Source organism: Leptodactylus fuscus, chromosome 4 (assembly GCF_031893055.1).
Source record: "Leptodactylus fuscus isolate aLepFus1 chromosome 4, aLepFus1.hap2, whole genome shotgun sequence".
NCBI lineage: Eukaryota > Metazoa > Chordata > Amphibia > Anura > Leptodactylidae > Leptodactylus > Leptodactylus fuscus.
The window spans coordinates 58,455,237-58,468,991 of NC_134268.1; the positions used below are offsets into that span (position 1 = coordinate 58,455,237).

The window sequence follows — 13,755 nt, forward strand, 5'->3', positions numbered from 1 at the left end:
AAACCAGATGAAGTATATCACTGTTTCCTCATCTTCATCCACTTCTAAGAATTACTGGATTTGTCCCTAAGCACATGACCAAGTGTAAAGGCTGTGTGTGGGACAATTTTTTTAACAGAATGAAATCTGTGATGCATTCACTTCTATGGGGGCTTCCGATCTGTTTTGTTCCAATGATATAGAGCAGGATAGGATCTGCTCTATAATCATCAGAACGGCCCATCAGATGGCACACTCGGTTGAATACGTTTCCAATAGGTATGTTGTGGTGATATCACAATTTGTTTTCAGTCAATGTAAGCTATGGTGACATCATATGTGGCTATTAGGTATTCTGCTGTGACGTCACATTTGTGTTTCTATCATTGGAGGTGCTGTGACATCACAAGTGGGTTTTAGTAAGGCAAACTGTAGTGACATCATAACTTTGTTTCCATTTGTTAATATGTGATGACATCACAAGTGACATCAGCAGTGGGTTTTAGTCAAGCGAGCTGCTGTGATGTCACAACTGTGTTTCTATCAGGTAGGCTATAGCGAAATCACAAGTGGGTTCACTCAGGTGAATTGCAGGAACATCATAAGTGGGTTTAGCCGAGTTTCAGCAAAGAAAACTGTGGTGACATCGCCACGTGTATGAGTAAGTTAAGATTAGGGCAAACATGCCATTTATACCACAGAATTAGGTTATGTGATGCTGTATACAAGCACCATGTGGTAAACCATGCAGGCCCTGTGCACTTGGTTATACCATATGCATAACCAAATAACGTGTTGGAATACTGGCACATATCAGTTGCAATCCCATGTATTAAGTCCAGGGCTGGCTCAGTGTTTATAGTAACATTATAATAAAGGGTACATTCAACTTACCAAGAGCAGCTGCAGCAACAGCACCAACAGAAGCAACAGGCATTAGATCCCCTATTCCCAACTCCCTGCTGTGCTTGAGAGGAGCTCACTGTCTCCTGGTGCACTGACATCTGCCGCTTGCGCATTTCCATCCGCTCTGATCCCATGGGCTGCAACCAAAACAAACAACCGTGTAAGATACAAGAACAAAAAAGATAGGAGTGTTATCGAGTAGCCTCTATGCTTTCTTTTATTCAATTTCCACAGTCGTATAAACCTGTACTCAGTAGATTGTTGCAGAAGATACAATACAGTTTGTACGGACGAGGTGGTTGGCAAAGCAGAACAGAAACATGTAGCCCTACTTTTATAGGGAGCGCTGCCGGTTACTAGTGAAGGTATTTATGGTCAGTATCTCATTGACTACTACACAGATTCTTGATTGGGTTCAAGTCTGGGGAATTTACTGGCCAAGGGAGTACGGTAAACTCATCCTGGTGCTCCTCGAATCACGCACGTACACTGTGAGCTTTATGACACGTCGCATTGTCCTGCTGTACAGTAGATGCCATCATCCTGAGGAAAAACAATTCGCATGTAGGGGTGAACATGGTCCGCAAGGATAGATTCATACTTGTGCTGATCCATTCTGCCTTCCACAATTATGAGGGCACCCAGATGGCTGATGACACGTGCCTTCTGCGATTGGTTATTTAATGTTGATGTCCAAAGTAGGCGGTGGTCACATTAATATGACTGGACTGTGTAGTAGTAATGATCAAAAGGTCTTTGGTGGTCATTCTAACATGACTATAGGCGTGAAGTTATAATAACTTTGTTCTCTTTTACCACTGTAAAATATTTCCCCCATCTCGACAACTGTTTTCTATATCCCTTATGAGGATGTATGGGTCTTAGAGCCACAATTGAGTGGCCACATATAATACTACATTCTCCCTGTAGTGACCACTTTAAGACCACATCAACAAACCTAAGCAAAGTGAGCTTTACTTAGCGTCTCAAGAGCACCTTCCTTCTCAACCAGCTATCACCTTGGCAGCCCTTATATGATAGGTGTTGTGTGCAATGAGATAATCCCTTTAAGCCAGGCATACCTTCTGAAACCCAATGTATCACCAGTGTTGAGGAATTATTGCTATTATTGTTATTAATAATAACAACAGATTTCTATTCTATATTCAGAATCATGTTTCCAATTTCAGCATATGTGACATTAGACACATTAAGGCCCCATGCACACAACTTCAGTTTTCTATGCAAGTCTTTTGCAGATCTGTGATTTCGGATGACATACAGATGCAATATGGATATGCTTTTTGCAAAATAAGGATCCATTTTTGCCGACAGTAAAAGCCACTAGATTGTATGCATGTAGCCTAGTGTTGAGCGAGTAGTATTCGATCGAATACCTCGCCGGCAAAGGAATGCATGTAATCAGCCGCACACCAAGGAGTTAAACGCATCGAATATTCCAAGCATGTAACCCCTTGGTGTTCGGCTGATTACATGCATTCCAATGCCGGTGAGGTATTCGATTGAATACTACTCGCTCAACACTAATGTAGCCTAAATGATGATTCCTTTACAGCCCTCCTTCAGTGTGGTCAGGTATATGGCACAGGTGCTTTCACTTTCCACATACAATTTTTATAGTGGTAATAATAGCCATGAACATACATGTAATAATATGCAGCTGATACAATTTTCTTAGCTATATGCTGTCATCTTCTGCTCTTAAGATATGACTGTGAAGAGGTAGCACTGCCTATCAAATACTTAGGGTAAGTTCACACAGGGTTTTGGTCCACCGGAAGCCGCCTCAGGTTCTGGACCAACATACGGGTAGCTGCAACTGGCTCCATAGACTTGTAATGCATCTTTATACACGACCAGTGTTTTAGCAGTCTATCTGAGTGAGTCAAGAAAAATGGAATGTGCTATTAATTCACAGCCCGATTTTATGGGTCCCTCAATATTCTCAAGTGTATGAGGGATCCATGAAATTGTACTATTCTCGGATGCGCACTCAGCCCGGAAAATGAAATTTTGTCTTAGCTGAGTGCAGGGCACTATTGTCAGAACATGGGCCTTATGGGGGTACCATATGGACTCACTGTGTCACCACACAGCTCTGCTACATGTATAGGTTCACATCTGTGTTGCAGCTTTCATTAATAATGGAAGCCACAATGCTATACGGGATTTGCTAAATGATGAAATCCAGTGGACCCATAGGCTTATCATTGTGGTTCCATCTTGGTATCCATCTTTGTGATAACTAGCACAGCACTACACACTACTCTATTCTATCAATGTGATGGAGCTGATAAAGCTGCAAATGTGTACAAAGCCTTAAGCTGGTTGTACACCACCGTTTGCTAACAGGCGCGCGTGAATGAACGGCACATTTGGAGGTGCAGGCGGCACGCAGATGTTATCCATGTGCCACCCATGCACTGGCCATGTTTCTGTGACCCGCTCAGTCAATGAATAATAGCCACAGAAGCAGGGCCACAAAATCGTACAGGAATAGGATCTCTTCCATATTTTGTGGCCAGACTGATGGCCTGCACATGGGACCGTGCATGTGAAATAGAAATAAATGGGTCAGTGTGATATCTGAGAAAAACCCCGATAGCACACTGACCATTCATATGGTCGTCTGAAAGGGGCTGAGGTTCGATTAGCCATGAAATCTACGGCAAGACTAACGCTGGGATCACACCAGCATCTGGTCGCCATTCTCAGGTTCCCGTCTTCTGCAGACAGAAGACGGAAACCTGTCCGGCCATGAGCGCCGGTGAGCGTTTTGTGCTCTCCGCGGCGAAACCTTTTTTTTTAAAACCAGACACAAAGTTCTCCATGTCCGACTTTGTTTCTGGTTAAAAAAAACGGTTTTGCCGCAGAGAGCACAAAATGCTGCGGTTTTGCCTGCGGGTTTCCGTTTCCTGTCCAGTTTCGGGCAGAAAACAGAAACGGTATGGAAGAAAAAAAAAAAATGTCTAGCATTGCGTCCCATTAGTTGTCAGATTCTGGTCAGAATTTCCTTCGTTCCTTAAAATCATAGAAATAAGATTCTGTTTGAGCTGGAAATAATATATATTTTTTTATATTTGTTAAAGAACACACAAAGCATCTAAGCAAATCCAGTTTTTTTCCATAATCTTGTCATACGTAATTTAGCATAAAGCAAACAGGTATCGACAATCTCCAGAATGGACAATACGTCTTCCAGTCTATGAGAACACAGAACGGTATTTAGATTGCAAATAAAAAAGACGAACAACAAGCAGTAGTGACAGGAAAATGAAGTATTGTTCACATGGTGCATTAGACAAATGTTTATCCGTAAGATAAAACAATTTGCATGCCAGCTACCAGGTGCACAGGCTGGAAATAGCCAAAGGTGAGCGCAGTCCTCTGGAGAGCAAAGTTCTGTAAGTGCAATCATTTCTAATATAATCACCTCCTGCAAGCCTGGTAAAAATAACATGATACCATGGCCTGATCCAGTCAGCTGTCACAGCATTCATCCCTGCGTGTGACTAATGGCGCCATCTCCTGTACTTTATATCAGGGGTCTGCAATGTAAGTCTTCAGATCACTGTAGTATGAATGTGGCATCATATTCTGCATGCGTACTGTTCACTATCACTACTAGTATTGTGACTTTTGCAGCAATTTTAGGTTCATGATTTGATGTTAAAGCGGTTTCCTGCGTTCTATATTGATGGCCTTAGGATAGGTCATCAATAACTGATTGTGGGGTCCTAAACTCTGAATCTCTCCATTGATCAGCTGTTCTTGGCTTCCAGTGGGTGCCAGAATTAAACGGTGGATGGCACTGTAAATAGTCAGCACTGTACACTGTGTTGTGGTAGTGTCGGGGGACTTTACTCGAATGGGAGAAAAGCTGCAAGAAAAATAGAAATGGCCACTATGTAGTGGATGGAGCCATTTGCTTCTGACAGCGATGAATTATTCTTAGGTTAGGCCAGCAACCTGGAAAAGCTATTTAAAATGCTACATTCTGAAGGCCTATGCTTAGGATTGGCCATTACAGGGGTGTTCCAACCACTGGAAAACTAAGAGTACAAGTCCAATAGGAAAAGGTTACCCCCTCCACAATCACCCACTGCTTTGGTCCCCAGAGAGCTCCAGATCCTAAAAAAAATCTCTTTTTGAGATACCCATCCAGGTCACTGCTCTGGCCAATGATAGTAGGGAAACACCAGAAAATGGAGCTCAGCAGGGACCTGGTGTGGAGCAGCAGGGGTTTGTGGTAAGTAACCTTTTCTTATTTTAACCTGCCCCTATTAGTTACTTACAAAGTTAGCCTTCTGGGACTGGAAAATCTTCTAGATAGTGTATCATGTCTCAGAAGAAAGTAATTCCCATATCCAATTCAACATATCTCTGACCAATATGACTCGGTACAGGAAGGAGACAGACTTTACTGTGCACTTAGACATGGCCTTCCAAGGGATCTTCCAGCTTTATTAATTTGACGGCCTATCCTTAGGATAGACCGTCAATATCAGATCAGTGAGGGTCCGACTCCCAGCACCCTCTAATGAACTGTCTGAAGGGGTCGAGATGCTCAGGTGATGACTACAACATGTTCAGTGATGCTTTTTGTACACAGAATGCCACATTTTTAGTAGTTGTTCTTGGTATCACCAGGTAGCCCGATTCCTTTCAGACAATAGGACATAGCTGCAATACTCAGTATAGACACTGTATACTTATGTGAAAGTCCAACACAATCTCAGGCCTCATGCACACAACCATGGAGTCTGTGAAAATAGAACAGACAGCACACAGATCACAGATGGCCGTGTTTATCACAGACCCTATCAATAGAACAGACGAGATCCTACCGCAAATATGGACAGGAATAGGACCTGCTCCTTTTTTAATGACTCAGTCCTACAGCCCACCCACATAGATCCATAAAAACTACGGATGTGTGTATAGGTCCATAAAAATTGATCTGTACACTATACTTTAATAATGGATAGCACACACACCAAAAATATGGACATTGATTTTAAAAAGCTGGATCACCCTATAAGTACCAAAATCACTCCTGCCTGTATAGAAAAGTATGTACCAAGAACTGTCTTCTATTCACTTCCCAGACATGATAGTAGAACGCATATTGAACCTGTTTGTGTACAGGTAAGACATGAGCAAACTTACCACTTCCAATGATTTCATATCTGCAATAAACCAATGCATATGGAGCCTACTCTGTATTCTGCACCATTTATTAACAGCAGAAGCCCATTGGAAAATTGCACCCTTAGAGAGCAGCCAGTTCCTGTCTTGTTTTGCTCGTATTCCCCAGCGGACACTGTTTTTATTTTCCACTGCTCGCACCGGGGTTATGACTCTGCCTTTGGAACAGTCAGCCTTAGTTATCATTTGTCTAAACAAATGAAATTTACTGTATCGAGCTTGTACAGTATCTACCATAGACCACTGCCCAAGCATGTATCTTTGTTCCTGACATATTAGAATTATATAACAATTTTAATGCACCCTTTATGTTAAATGGATTTTTCCTCAATTTTATTATGATATAAATGGGAAAGATTAATAAACTGCAGAGACCCCAATATAGTCAATGGGGTTTGTCAGGCTCTGTATGTAATTATTTTCATGGTCTGACAGACCAGAACAATGGAGAGGCATTGCTACTGTGAGCATACCATCAGACAGCAGCTTATCTGTTAGGGAATTGCCATTTGATCAATTCCCGAGAAGCTGCTGCTGAAACCTGGGGGGAAGGGAATAACAGCGACAGTGAGTCCTAAACTCGACCTAGCCCCTGTCCCTACCTCCTTGCCTCCACAACTGTCCTAATGGCAGGGACAACTGGGCGACAAGCCCTATGCTGGATAAGTGATACACAGAACAGGATGAGACAACACAAAACAGAAGAGGAGTCAGCAAGCCAAGGATCAACAAGAGACACAAAACAGTACCAAATAGCAATCCAAACGTGTAGTCAAAAAGCAGAGGTCGGTAATACAATACAAGAGCAAGGAAAACCACTTAGCAAGGTCAGAGACACAATAGGCAGCAACCATGTATAGGCTGAGGGCCCATTAAGGAAGTCCAGAACCCTCCCTGGGCTTGATTGGCCAATAAGCTGTCATTCACAAGCACATAGAGTTTAACCCTAACCATGCCAACACAATTGACAGAGTCCAGTAGGAGGTAATCATAAGCAGACATGTCTCCTACGTTGTACAATATGGCCAGAGGACGGCGTAGGATTTCAAACGGGTGGGGACTTAATATTATCTATCCAAGAACAAAAGAATCTGGCATAATCTCTGACCCGTCTCTCCTCCAACAACAGATACAAATTAAATAGTCGACCACCGCTATCCACCGGTCAAGGGACAAGTGTCTGGTCAATGGGGATTGAAAACCTGGGACCCTCAACAATCAGGACAATGAGGGCCAGAAACTTCCCCTAAGTACTTCATGTGATTGGGGCGGTGGTGTACAGGCGTTGGCACTATTGCATTCACTTCTGGGCTTGCAGAAGTTGCTATCACAGCAGTCCCGTGGAAGTGGATTGAGCAGTGGGCATGCATGTACATCACCGTTCCATTCATATGCAGCACTGGAGTGTAATAGTGCTTGGCCTGTCACTGCAGCACCATTATACCAGCCTACCCTAAGGGATATACAGGGTAGCCAGATCTCCGCTATGCCAGTGCTTAAAGAAGTTTGACTGGGTAAGCACAAACAGCTTGTAGATCAAGTTACTATTATCATGTAGATAATACTTAAAGTGTCAGTAACATGCAAATACAGTGCAAAGAGTCATCAGTATTAACAGTGCAATATACAACGATTGATACAATATAACATCCAAAGCAGTACTGCGCTATGTTATTTGGGTAATGCGACGGTATAATTCTATATCAGAATGGCCTATTGTACAAAACATTTATCAAACCTGCTTGAAAATTTGCTTCATCGCTAACAAAAATGTATTCGGTTTGTTAAAGGAAAACTGTAAAACCGTACAAACACATCCTATGTGACGGATCACTCCTAGAACGTCCCACAATCAGGTGTTATTACCTGAAGAAGCTGGCACCAAGTACTCTTATAGGCTCCATTCAGATTTTACACTTAGCAGATCCATTTAATGGATGCAAAAAAACAGAGGCATACTGATACAAATAGATGGCTACCTGTTTACATGGAGATCAGTGTAAAAATAAAACTGATCTGCTAAAAACATGATCTGAATGGATCCCAACACAACAGCAACACTGAAGAAGAAACAGCAGGTCTATCTAAAAAAAAAAAATAGAAAAAGAAATACAGCTACACCAGAGATCTGCTTCTGGATATTGCAGCCCCAAGAAATATAAGATAAGATAATCCTTTAAGAGTCCCACAGTGGGGAAATTTGTAATGTTATGAGTCAACCAGTGAAATAAATGGCTGACAATGTAATACATGGACATACGGCTCCACCAGAGAAAGTCACTCATAAAGTCTAGGGCCCTAAGCACTGAATGGCCCATTGACACTGCTTGCCCTAATAAGACATGTGCAAAGGGATGTCTTTATACTATAAGACACATCCTTTATATCCTCATGGGCTGATTTCTAACCGGTCCCGATTGTTGTCCTGTGTAATGTTAGTCAGTGAAAGACCACACAATCCACCATAACTGTTCATATGACTATTTACTTGCCCAGTGTAGGAAGGTCCTTTATGGAGCATCATTTGACTTCCTACATCATCAACTGGGGCTTGTTCATGTAAAAGGAGAGGAAGAGACAACTTTTATGATATAGCTTGCTCTTGGAGTGTAATGTTATGTCAGCTCTCCACTGTTGACTTGTTAAAACAGTTGCGTGTGAGACAGAACAGAGAGCAGATGCTATGTTGTTACGCTTCAGTTGTCTGTATATTATATGTGTATAGGGAATTACTACATGGTCAGATGCCCGGACATCCAGTAGAGAAAGCAGAAACTTTTTCATACATTTTGTTATATACACTATGTACATGGTGTACCGTATATACTCGTGTATAAGCCAAATTTTTCAGCAAAGTTTTGTGCTGAAAAAGCCCCCCTCGGCTTCTACTCGAGTCAAGCAGAAATTTTTTTTTAATATTGCGATAGACCAGCCGCAATAGTAATGTATAGAATCTCCCATAAAATAGTGGGAAAAAAAGAAGCTTAAAAAAAAAATATAATAAAAAAATGTAAATAAAAGTTCTAAATTCCTCCTTTCCCTAGAATACATATAAAAGTAGAAAATGACTGTGAAACACAAGCACATTAGGCATCCCTGTGTCTGAAAGTGCCTGGTCTACTGAATATAGGGGATCTGCAGAGCTCCTGTTCCATCAGGAAGGGGTTAATAGGACCACTGCAGATACCCTATATTCAGCCAGGCTGAATTCCAATAGGGGGAAAAACCCCAGTCCTCAAGCTCAGGGAAGGGGCAGACAGACAACAAAACACCCCCTCCCCTTTCCCTGCACCCAGCAACTACTGCACCCAAAAACTCCAACCATTTTCATTTTTGAAGTTTTCCAGTAGCTGATGCATCCCCCCCCAGGCTTATACTCGAGTCAATAAGTTTTCCCAGTTTTTTGTGGTGAAATTAGGGGCCTTGGCTTATATTCGGGTCGGCTTATACTCGAGTATATACGGTATATAATAGACAGCTTTATTTGTACATGTGATCACCAGAACAGTACTGGGAACATGCACAAAAAAGGAAGTAAAAATAATATTAAAATGAAAAAATAAACAATAAAAATAACCTGATCCGGCCCCTCCTAAGTCCTAATCACAGGCCAATTCCACTATCAAGTTATATATTAAAATTAAAGGATGTTTGCGCTACAAAGGTTGATACAATTTTTATGGAAGAGTAAAAATACTCTTCTTATCATTTTTGAGGAGTATTTTTAGCCGTGGAGGTGTACAAAGTCTGCAATATTGGAAATAAATATGTAGAATAATAATGATAAGAGGTCGCTCTTCACACATTACTATAACTGTCTTCCATGCATTAAAAGCGCATTTAGGGTTATGTTTTTACAGCGTTCATGGTGCGGTAGAAATTATGTTCCTTACACCGGCACAATCACAGTGATACCAAATTTATAAATCCATATAATTTTTGTCACTCATTTTTGTGTTTCCATATACAGAGGCGTGTAAGGCATGTGTAAATATTTTATAGATTGGCCATATTTGGATGCAGAAATTGCTAATTTATTTGTTTTTGTTTATTATCTATTTGTGATAGGGAAAGGGGCAGCTGGTTTTAAGTTTTTAAGTTTTTTTAAAAATAATTTTAAAGACGTTTTAACATTCTTTTAATTTTTTTGCCCTAATCATTTTAACCAGTAATCATTTGATCGCTTGTCCAATAGATGGCAAAACAACTGTATTTCAGTCTATGGCAGAATGACTGTATAACTACTGAAGCTGGCCACAGGCAATCCTCAATAGTTTTGTTTTTATGACACGTCTGGGAGTATTCAGAAAACACCCAGCTGCCATAGACACCAGATGGCTCCCGTGATCTCGCTGTGAAGGACTGTACCGGTATCTATAAATGTAAGGGGAAGGGTGAGGGCTGGGACCTGTGGATGGTCATTCATCTTAGGGAGGGATGGAACTGGGTGGTGGAAAACATAGAAAAAGCTGTATGTCAGCAATGGAGCAATGGAGGCTCTGATGGGGACACAGAAAAAAGTTTTATTCAGGTCACCTGCGTCTATCTGTGCATATAGTTCAATAGGGTATATTATATGGGCAGACTCACTATACAAATTCCAAAATTTTAAGTTTAAACTTGAAAAATCCATTATAAAAATATATACAAATAACCTCAAATACTATGTGCATAAAGGTGGATTTATACAGTGTTATACATGCATTTTTCTGAGAAAAATCACTCTGTAAATCCAGTCTAAAATTACAAAAATAAAACCTTATCAGCCATGAAAAAAATCCAAAATGAAAATGACATGAGATAAAAAAAATTTCAAGCATTAAAATGGCTAAGGGGGCGTTCACACTACCGTCGGTGTCCGACAGGTAGTGTCCGCTCAAAATCTGTCACGGACATTAGGAGCGGACATTAGCTGTGTCCGAGACACCTGTCATTTATTTCAATGGGCATCGGGTGCGTTCTTTTGCACTCCGTGCCCGTCCTTCCCTATCCGCAAGTGAAGATGTCCGAATTCCCAAGCAGACAGAAAAACCCTGCATGTCCGCTCCTAATGTCCGTGACAGATTTTGAGCAGACACTAGGAGCGGACACTACCTGTCGGTCACCAACGGTAGTGTGAACGCTCCCTTCGGCTACAGGGTTAAGACCACATGCAGCAAAGAGAAGCTCAAAAATGCTACAGCAAAAAAACACAAAAGAAACGCAGTATTTTTGCCTCCCCATCTCATAGAAGTTTATAGGGAAAATGAAGTTTCCACAGGAAAAATTAACATGCTGAGTTTTTGCATGCATGTTTTTGAAATTGCAACTTTTCTGCAGTTTTTTTTTTTCACAATGAGATTAAAATAACTCCCTTTCACTTTCTTGGTTCTTGTAAAATGCCTCTTTTCCGCAACAGTCAAAACCTCTATGACAAATCTGACGCTAGGTCCGCTTGGTGACCCAAAAACGGAAATCCGGATTCCGCCTGAAATTTACAGAGACTTTTCTCTTTGCATTTTTCATTCTTTTTTTTTTTTTTCTTCAAATGTAGATTGTGAGCCCCACATAGAGCTCACAATGTACATTTTTTCCCTATCAGTATGTCTTTGGAATATGCAAACACGGGGAGAACATACAAACTCCTTGCAGATGGTTTTTTGCCCTTGGCGGGATTTGAACACCAGGACTGCAGTGCTAACCACTGAGCCACCGTGTGGTCCCCTTCTCTTTACATTTTACAAGCTGAATGGGGGATGGAATCCCTGAACAATGATTGAGTGCAGGGGTTAACCTAGCCTTAAAAGTAATGTAGCGTTTCTTCCATAGACTGCAATATAGTTGTATTGAAATCTAGGGAATTACATTCAAATGATTGCAGGTTCAAATCCCCTGGGTGGGGCTAATGAAATAGTAAAAAAAAAAAAAAAAACCTAAACATTCAAATCACCCCCCTTATAGAAATAATTTTCCCATATGGCGAACGCCACATTGAGAAAAAATAAAGAACAAAAAGTGTCAAACCGCCTTTTTCACATGATAAAAATTTGAATAAAAAGTGATAGCGTTTTCTGTTATATTACACGTGTAAAAAAATGTGCCAAAAAACACGTCAAAAAACGCGTCACTTTTTTTTTACATGTGTAAAAATACACACCATCTTTAGCTAACCCTTGTACTTAATAAACCATATTCTAGAAGCAAGTGTGATGAAAAGTAACCCATGCTTATTGGGCTTTTACATGGCTGAGTAATAAATTACCAAGTCTTAGATATCCTACACAGTCAGTGCGGCGGTCCTTGTATCGCAATGTCCTACACATATAATTACACTTCCCAAACAATGCAGCTGGCAGGAAATTACACAGCGTTCCTGTAGAACAATGACAGCGTACTAACACATGAAGTGGCCTTGTGTAATGACATGTCATTACATCATCAGTGACATCTGTCTCCGCTGCCTCCATTAATCTTTCCTGCAAATGATACAATACAGTAAGTAGTAACCAGTTTGCAAACCATTCTCATCTAGTTGTGTATACTACAGGTCCAGGATTTATTGGTCAGTGGTTGCTTTTACAGCTATACTTGTCCTAGAAGGTGCACTGGCTGGTTTTTAGAACTTTTCCCATTTCTCCTGAATTCCAGCATGGCTGTCCCAATTTAGGAACCTTTAAAGGCGGAGTCAAAGTAAAAATATGGCAATATAACAAAATAAAATTGACAAGGGACTTGCCAGATGCTTTTACTACCCCAAACAGACTTTAGCACAGGCAGAATCAAATTACAGAGCTGTTATATCAGAGTCTGAGTCAGGATCAATTTTGGGTGGACTTGGAAAAAAGTTGTTAGTAAATATTAGTAATTATTTTGAATTATATTATACAATTATTAATATTGTATAATTAATTAGATGCATAGATTGTTCTATATTTGCTTTTCATTAAGTCCCTAACTTTTTAGTAAATTTGAGGATTTTTACTGCTTCTGACTGACAATGGTTGTCAACTGTTTATGAAGTACTGTAGTCTGAGCCAGAGCAGGAGTTGGAGTCGGTGGATTGGCCTATCCACTCCACAACCCTGGTTATCACTTTCCCTCCTGAACCCCTCACAAAGCTTTTATGTGTAGAAAAGTAAAGTTTTAACCCTTCAAAACCTGAGACTGGGGTATGCAAATGAACCCTAACTAATCACAGGTGTGGGCTCCACCATAAAGAGGACCTCTCATGTCCTCCAAGGGTCGGTTCACATTAGCGTTTGGCTTCCGTCCGGAAGGAGTCCGCAACGCAACTGCAAGCGCTGTGCAGTTAAGCACATGGACCCCATGTGCTTATAATGACCCCTATAATGGTCTAGTTTTGTCATAGTGCTTTTTGGCTCGCTACAGAAAAAAAAAAAAGCTTCTTTATTCTAAAAACAGTGTCACACTTGTTTATAGGTTAATGCATGCATGGTATTGCAACTCCACGTATTTCAATGGACCTGAGTTGTATCTACCAGGTGGAAACGCCGGCGGTTTCCCTATAGGTATAATGTGAAAAGCGCTACAGGAAAAATTACAATGCGTTTCCACCACATTTTTTCCTGCAGTGCTTTTTTGCTGAAGCCTGCTGCATGGGGCCTTAGCCTAAAGAAGTCAAGTGTCTAGTTTAGTCTTTTC

At 41.0% G+C, this 13,755-nt stretch overlaps 2 protein-coding genes across 3 annotated transcripts in view; one reads left to right on the top strand and one right to left on the bottom strand.

Annotated features, from left to right (window-relative positions):
• LOC142200299 (transcription elongation factor A protein 1-like) overlaps positions 1 to 13,755 on the top strand; it is a 524,101-nt gene that overhangs the window by 68,627 nt on the left and 441,719 nt on the right. The window lies entirely within an intron of this gene.
• RGS20 (regulator of G protein signaling 20) overlaps positions 1 to 13,755 on the bottom strand; it is an 84,442-nt gene that overhangs the window by 9,509 nt on the left and 61,178 nt on the right. For both annotated transcript variants that reach the window (XM_075270569.1, XM_075270570.1), the window contains exon 2: positions 874 to 1,022. In XM_075270569.1, the coding sequence (XP_075126670.1) occupies positions 874 to 1,022 (149 nt within the window). The remainder of the gene's footprint in view (positions 1 to 873; positions 1,023 to 13,755) is intronic.